General features: G+C 39.4%; 1 protein-coding gene across 2 annotated transcripts in view; it reads right to left on the bottom strand.

Moving 5' to 3' along the window:
• Window positions 1–496: 496 nt before the first annotated feature.
• LOC307022532 (putative C-mannosyltransferase DPY19L4) overlaps window positions 497–7,727 on the bottom strand; it is a 29,610-nt gene continuing 22,379 nt past the window's right edge. The window contains exons 9-19 of one of the 2 annotated variants that reach the window (XM_079655351.1): window positions 6,123–6,254; window positions 5,895–5,996; window positions 5,689–5,762; window positions 5,390–5,548; window positions 4,812–4,931; window positions 4,593–4,713; window positions 4,355–4,411; window positions 4,116–4,198; window positions 3,899–4,031; window positions 2,701–2,859; window positions 497–1,636 (exon numbers count right to left, since the gene is read on the bottom strand). In XM_079655351.1, the coding sequence (XP_079511477.1) occupies window positions 1,472–1,636; window positions 2,701–2,859; window positions 3,899–4,031; window positions 4,116–4,198; window positions 4,355–4,411; window positions 4,593–4,713; window positions 4,812–4,931; window positions 5,390–5,548; window positions 5,689–5,762; window positions 5,895–5,996; window positions 6,123–6,254 (1,305 nt within the window). In that variant the 3' untranslated portion in view covers window positions 497–1,471. The remainder of the gene's footprint in view (window positions 1,637–2,700; window positions 2,860–3,898; window positions 4,032–4,115; window positions 4,199–4,354; window positions 4,412–4,592; window positions 4,714–4,811; window positions 4,932–5,389; window positions 5,549–5,688; window positions 5,763–5,894; window positions 5,997–6,122; window positions 6,255–7,727) is intronic. The other variant, XM_079655352.1, reaches the window with a different exon arrangement.

Here is a 7,727-nt window from a genome sequence, read left to right as displayed (position 1 = left end):
ATACTGCGAGCGTGGACTTAATGTGTTATTATAACTGTGCGTGTCAAAGACTACTCACTTTATTGTACTTATAGTTCAATTTAGATTTACTTTTTAGTTTAGTCTAGTATTCTTCATTTATAATACTTTTATCGTTACTTCACTACATTTCATTATTTGATTATCCCTTGCTTGCACAGATATTACTGAATCACTTTTGGGGAATTATAATATTTTGTCTGATTGTCTCATTTAAGATGTGTTTTTTTTTAAAGAAAATTGAGTAATATAATACTATAATATGAATTCATTCGTTATATACAATTAAGTAGTAAATTAATAAACTACATGGACAATCAAATGTGATACACATAAATACACATTAGAGGTGAACATTTATTCTATAAAAAAGTTATTTTTTAATTCCCTATTCATTCCAATTTGCATGAAAAAGGGATCATCATATTAACTTATAAAAATCATTATAGAAACTATCCAAAAATAGGCCAACAGACTGTAGAGATCAGCTTTGTATTTATCAACTCATACACACTTTATTTTCCATAATCCAAAAAAGCAACTAATATTTACTGCTTGGCCTTTTGCAGAGGGACAGTCATTGGTACGAATTGCATTATTGCATCAGAGGAAATAACCACCAAATACTTTAGGTAAGAACCAGAGGAGGTGAAATGGTCACGCTGAGGCTTAACTTAAACTGTGATGGGTAAACAGTCAGTCAGGTCATGCATCTCAAAATAAGGCATCCAGATGAAGAGCATGATGACACAAAGCGTTGGAAATGAGTATTTTCAGAACCAGCATCCACTTCACTTTAAGGCTGGAAGAAAGTTCACACATGTTGTGCCTTTGTCCATGCATGTTCAATCAATCAAAATATGAGTTCACATAAAACGACGGGGATTTGAAAAGAAAGCCTGTTTAAAATGGGAAAAGCAGAGCACATAAGACACATTAAAAACAAACTGTCTCTCCACAATTGTTCATCTTTCTTTTCTTTGAAGCAGCTTTACACTTCAAATGTGATATCACAACTTTTTCATCTTCCTAAGGTTTGCTAACGAGCTGCAAATATATATTCACGGGCTAATGTTCTTTAACATTGCTCACTTTTACTTTATCACTTCCCTTTTGCAAAATCTCATCAACCACACCTGCTCTCAGCTTCTGTACAACGTGAGCACACTACTCACATATTAAACTCTCCCTTCATTAAATACATTGCAGTAACACATGGCTTGATTGATGGCATATTTTATCCTAAAATGAGACATTTCATGTTGATTTTAACAATGCGTAGGCCAAAACCAGGACAATATGTATGTCTGAATTTGCATCATCACCATCGCCAGGATGTGGAAAGTACCAGTGATAAGACATTTTCCCAGAGTCCTTTGTGTTTTGGACAAGGAACACTGGAGAAGGGCAGAGTCAGGCTCAGTTGAGTCTCAGCAGGAAGGTGGAGCTGCTGTCAGTACTGAAAGGAGATGACAGAGTTCACTTTGTACACGTGGTACGAGCGGTTCCAGAAGACCCGGGTGAAGTAGTTGGTGTAAGGCGAGTAGTTCATCTTTATCTCTTGGCAGAATCTTCCGTGCTTGGAGAACGAGTAAACCTCTCCTTTGTCATAAACCACCTGAATCACACAAGATAATATGGGATGTTAATGACTTCCTTAAAAACATGACATATCTCAGAATACACAAGCTGTATTTATAATAATTCCTGCATTGTTATTAACTATATGTATCCATATTGAACATGCATTTAAAGAGATTGACATGTCGGGTGACATACCTATTTACTTTCTGACCAAGAGTTAGAAGATTGATAACACTCCTATGCCTCAAATGTAAATATGAAGCTTCAGTTAGCTTAGCTTTTTGTATTTTATTATATATGTTGCATTGTTGGAGGAGCTCAGGTCAGAAGAATTCCATTGCCATTTCTACACTGTAGCTTTGTGCATATGACAATAAAACCTTTCAATTGAATTTGAATTGAATTAGCTCAGCGTTTGAAAAAAAATTGCTTAGCTGTAATAAAGAAATAACTGCTTCCAGCCAAGAATAATTCCAGTTTATAAACCCTGTAGCAACTACAAAATATTACATTTATATGGGTTTTTTTGTGCATAAAATAAACAAAATATATATATTTTGGTTAGCTTTAGATGTGCTAATTTTGTTCTTGTTTGACAGGGTCAGGCTAGCCGTTCATCCCGGATTCCAAATGTTATGCTAAGCTAACTGTCTACCATTGGAAGCTATATATTTAACAATCGGTCATGAGAGTGGAATCAATTCCATCATCGTTGTCCAGGGACTACAGATGAAAAATAGCCTCTTGGCTAACTCTGGCACATTTACAGAAATGTTGATTAATGTGCACTGTCCCTCTTAAAATAAATGAATAAATATCTAACGCCCAGCTCATTTCCAAGCTATTCCCTTAAACTGTGTTTGTCTATTCAATATCTAGATATACAGTGCAATTTACAATTGTAGTATTTAAATGTCTCTTAGTAATGGACAAGAGCAACACAAAGAAAAGAAAATAGCACTTTGTTTCTGTGAATGAAAACCTCACAATTCAGATTTTGGTGTTTTGCTCTTTTCAACTCATGGCAACAGCATTACTAGATAAACAGAGGGGGATCTGCAGCTGGTGGTAAAATAATAAGTTCATACTGTAACTCACGTGTCCATTGGAAATATCAAGCAGATCTTTGATCCTACAGTCTTTATTAACACTCAGCTCGTTACAAATGGACTCTTCGATGATCACATAGTTAGCCTTCTGAGAAGTCAGAATCTTATAAATGTCCTCTGCAGATCTCATTGCATACACCTGGTAAGTCTGCAAGAAAAACAATGGTCGTTACTTAACTCATCTGAACAGTAGGCTAACAAGGTTGTGATTGGCCCTGGTGCAAATATTGTTTAGGGCCCCCCATCACCCCAAACATAAGCGCACACTGATGCGCTCACACACGCAAGGACATACACAACCACTCAGAAGTGCTACAAGTAGGCTATCAACAACAGCCTGCCCTGGCCTCAGACCACCACAGCCTGACAACGGCACAGCGAACTAAGAAGAGGATTACACCTGTTTCCTTCATGTTTGTCTGTGGGGAATGGGCCGGTAGGCCTACATAGACCGGTTGCTATAATATAGCTTGTGATCTTGGCGTCGGGGGTCTCAATAGCGCCATAGAGTCCCCTATCGGTTGGGGCCCTTGGGGGAACTGTTGGACCACCGCCTGGCATAGCCAAATCCAGCCTCTCCTCCTGGCTGGCTGGCGAAGAAGGTTGCACAGCTACAGATACATCTTCACTTGTGGAGCTAGATGGCAATGATGGTGGTGAGGCACATGAGCTATCGTTAGCCTCTAGATCCGGCTGCCGCTGCACGTCAACATTACTAACGTTAGCGCTCGATTTCGAGGACGATGTATGACCAAAATAACTGTCTAATTTAGTCAGTTTAACTGTTACATCTCCTTGTTCTCTCTTGTCCTTTCTCTTTTGAGCGCCACTCTTGTGCTTTGGTTTGCTGTACATTATAAATGCAAGCTATTACATTTTTTATAATGCTACCGAACTTGCTGCTACAGCTACAGTACAGTACAGGTTGATTAAACGGTTCGCTCGTCACGCAAGGTATCACATGACATGAGAGGGAGCAAGGTTATTGGACAGACAAATTCATTTAGGTTGCTTGGTTACTTTGAAGACTGCGCGAACCGGTCAATGCCATATTTTTGATTTATTTTTGCATGGGCCCCTGGCCCGCTCTGGGCCCCGGTGCAACGTCGATAGTTACGCCACTGCATCTGAATCTATGTTCTTCTTTAGTTTATTTTCCTTCAGAATAAATATTTCATCTCACTCACGTCTTCAGTCCTCCTCAGCAGCTTGATATCTGTATAAAGCGGTAAACTGGTCACGGTTGCACCTGAACACAACTTCACGGTTCCCAACAGCTGAGGGCTGCCGGCAAAGACCGCCGCTGCTGGAGCCTGTGACCTGCATGACAGCAAGAGGTAGTTAACCGCCACAATAAAGACTTAAGAGATATATTTAAAAATACAGAAAGATATAAGGACTCACTTGATCCAGCTGATCAGCTCCACTTTATCTGGATCGTAAAACTCCTGCACTTCTGACAGCTCTGCTAAGACACGAGGGCAGTACTGCAGAAAGGAGAAAGAGCAGTGTAAGGCCATGTATGCTTCTTTAAATATTTGACATAAATAATAATACATGAGATTTTTATAGCGCTTTTCCTAATGCTCAAAGACGCTTAAAAAAGAGCTTAAAAAAGAGCTTAAAAAAGCTGAAAATCTCACCTCTCTCCACAAACTGAAACCAATGATGGTAGGAACCGCTGTGCTCAGGATGAGAGACTAGAGGGCATAAGCAACCATTAACAACTTATAATAATACCTTAAAGGAAGCAACACAATGTGGCAAGTTATTGATGCAACTTAAACGCCCTTTTGTGGGTATTTAGCAGGAGAAAATCCAAAATAATAATAATAATAATATTACTAAGAAAGGTTGCTGTTAAAACTAAAAAAGGCTCACCAGAACTACAGGGTGGATGGACTTGAGTTTGAGCCACTTAAACACAGTCATCCAGAGTTCCGGAGAACACACACCGAACGCTGTGAACATGCAGACGTACGGGGTCCATAAATATTTCATCCTGAGTGAAAGACAAACAGTCAATGTGCTGTTGTGTCATTACAATTTAACAATGATATATTTTAAGAAACATGTTAGGATTCCAAATGATCAACATACCCATCAAACAGAAGAGCCAGGCCTCCAAAAATCAACGTGTGAAAAACATGATAGATGACCTCGGGCTGCTCTCCTATTCGCCCATCTTCAAGTTTGAGGTTGGTTTTCATCGGCAGCCCACTGTATTAAATGTAATGTTGTACAGAAACATTGACATTTGTAGAATTAGTGTCCGATAATCTGCACCTACTGCTTGTGTTCAGCTCATTAATAAATCATTCAAATTACACGTTGCAGTTTACATTTCTGAAATTCTGTGAATAAAATAATAAAAAAACACAAAAAACATTGAAACGAACAAATGAAACAAACTTAATTCCACAGAAAAAAATATATAGCAAAGTCTTAAGTACACAAATAATAAGCAATAATGGGCAGTGGTTGTCATGATTACGGATAGGTTCTAACCCGAGCTACATTATTGTTGAAATCATTTTTATAATCCTGAATACGCTATGAGCTGGCGGGTCAGGAATGTGTAGCTGGTATTCATTTTGATCAGCAGCTCTGTAAATGTAATTTTTTTAAATACACCCATGATGAGCCTCATGCACAGTGTTTCTGTACAAATCTCTAACCTGAGTCTCCTGTAAATGGTCTGAAGGGTGGACAGCAGGCACACAGTGAGCACCAGTAAGTAGAAGGGAAGGACTGAGGCCTGCGTCAGGCGCAGAAATAAGTCCTGACCCGGGACCTGGAAACTCTCTTGGCACAGGAGGAAATTGGTGATAAAGTCACTGACAAAGAAGGAAAAGAAAATATTGCAATTAGATTACATTGGATACGATTATACTGACAGGAAACAAACCTAAATATGGATAGACAGAGCTTTGTGTAAGCCTATATTGTAACATTTCATGTAAGAGCTGTGACTCACGTTGTTGTGTTGAGCCCAAATTTGACTTCAAGGAATTTCAAGAAGAAGTCACTCTCATCTCCTTGAACGACTTTCTGTATAAGATAAACAATGGTGATAAACCAACAGTTTTATACAATCAAAGATAATCAATAAAAAGTATGTATAAAAAAGAATGCTATTTGAGTTGAAATGGATCAATTACATGATATTGTGGTTGATTTTACCTTGACCAGATAACTGAAGGTGATCCCTGTGGTAAAGACTAGGTGGAAATATACGAAGAGCTTCATCACTCTGGGCAGAAAAGGGCCCGTCTTCATCTTTTGCTGCAAAAAGCAGAACAAAGCATTGAGATGGTGTTACTCACCTGTTTCAACTGCAGCTTGGCGAATACAAAAGAAAATCTTTCTCAGTTTTCTTTTGTTCTGATGTGAAGGAGCAGCTAACTCTACCTGGTAGTTCCTGGCAACCCATGTGCCAATCAGGAGGCTGACCAGCGGCGAGCTGAGGAGGCCTGCGTTCTGAAACTGTGAAAAGAAGGCCAGGAGCAAAGCGCTGACGTACACCATGTGGATCTCTGCCATCTATACATCCCATATGGAGAGGAGAAGAGAGAGACAATGAGAAGAGAAACAAAGGAAAAGGCAAAGTGTCAATAAGCATAATTATGGCCACAACAAAGTTATATTTGAGAAGACACACTTGTTCTTGTAAAATATTAAAGAGGAAAGATAATGCTCATTCATATTTTTATTTTTTTAAAATATGAACTTTCTTGTTCAAGTTCATGTTTGTATTTAGTGCCTTTACTGGGACATGTCTCCATAGCCGCGTTCACACCGGAGTACTTTTCCCACTTTAGTTCCGATATAGTCCCGAAATGTCGCGTTCACACCAAAAAGAGCCGGAACTAAAATTAGTTCATGAGAACCTTTTTACCCCCTGCTAGAGAGCAGGGACTCTCATGCGGCTCTCTTGTGAGAAAAGAGCTATATTTCTGATTGGCTGGGCAGATTGCAAACCACGCCCCGTAAAACAAACAAAAAAGTGATGTGAAGCCACCATTTCATTAGCATTATTAGCATTAGCATTAGCCCAGCGCAGAAACGCAGAGAGACTAACTTATGGCAACACAAAATAAAACATGGGAGCGGTGGAGATGAGGAGGTGTTGGCGTTCTGGCGATTTACTCGGAAAGCTTCAGTAGAAGATGCTGGGAGTCCCAGCAGCTTCTACAGGGTATATGCAGGAATCCTGAAGTCAAATTTAATACCTTTTAAGACCTTTTTTAAGACCCTTTGCATACATTTTAAGACCTCATCGCAACTTTGAGTTCTAGCCGGTTACATTGGCAACACACTTTACCTCACATTTACTATATTGATTGTAAGATAGCAAAACTAAACAGAGTGCAGACAGACTACTGAAGCCTCCTTTCCACATGAACTTCAACCTCTCTGTGAAGGTCAGGTTTAATGCAGTATGCTGCTTTTTTGCTTCTGAAGACTCTGTGCTCTTTCATTCCAGTAAAACTCCTCAGAAACGAGTATTTGACCAATAAAAAAAAACAATTGACAAAACTTTGAACTATGAAATATGTTAAACTTTGGTGAGCTTCAGCGGGGTAATGCCATATAGGAGCTCCCTCACAAATACCCAGGGATTAAATTGGGCTTGGGCTGTCCGGGGCTAAGCCCTGGCACATAAGACGATGCTCTGACGTCATCACCCTCACACATTTGTCATATGTTTACAAAAAAGGATATATATGTTAAGACTTTTCTCGTTCTTAATATAGACTATATTTAGGGTCTATATGTGTTGACTTTACTTTAAAATAGCAGATCTCTGTGACCGGATATAGTTTGGCTTAGACCCCGGCCCCACAAGGAAGCATACGGTAAAACGCATGTTCTCCTGCTGTATTTCTCAGGTAGTCCACCAGCAGATGAAAAACACCCACCTCTCCGCCTCTTCCAAGGAACGAGGGGACCGTGCGGCAGTTTCCGTAAAAAAAATGTTCCGCCGGTCAACATGTCCGTTAAAGTTGAAATCTT

Source organism: Notothenia rossii (assembly GCF_949606895.1).
Source record: "Notothenia rossii genome assembly, chromosome: 10".
Classification (NCBI taxonomy): domain Eukaryota; kingdom Metazoa; phylum Chordata; class Actinopteri; order Perciformes; family Nototheniidae; genus Notothenia; species Notothenia rossii.
The sequence above is the reverse complement of the archived record's forward strand: the minus strand, read 5'-3'. Positions and strand labels throughout refer to the sequence as shown.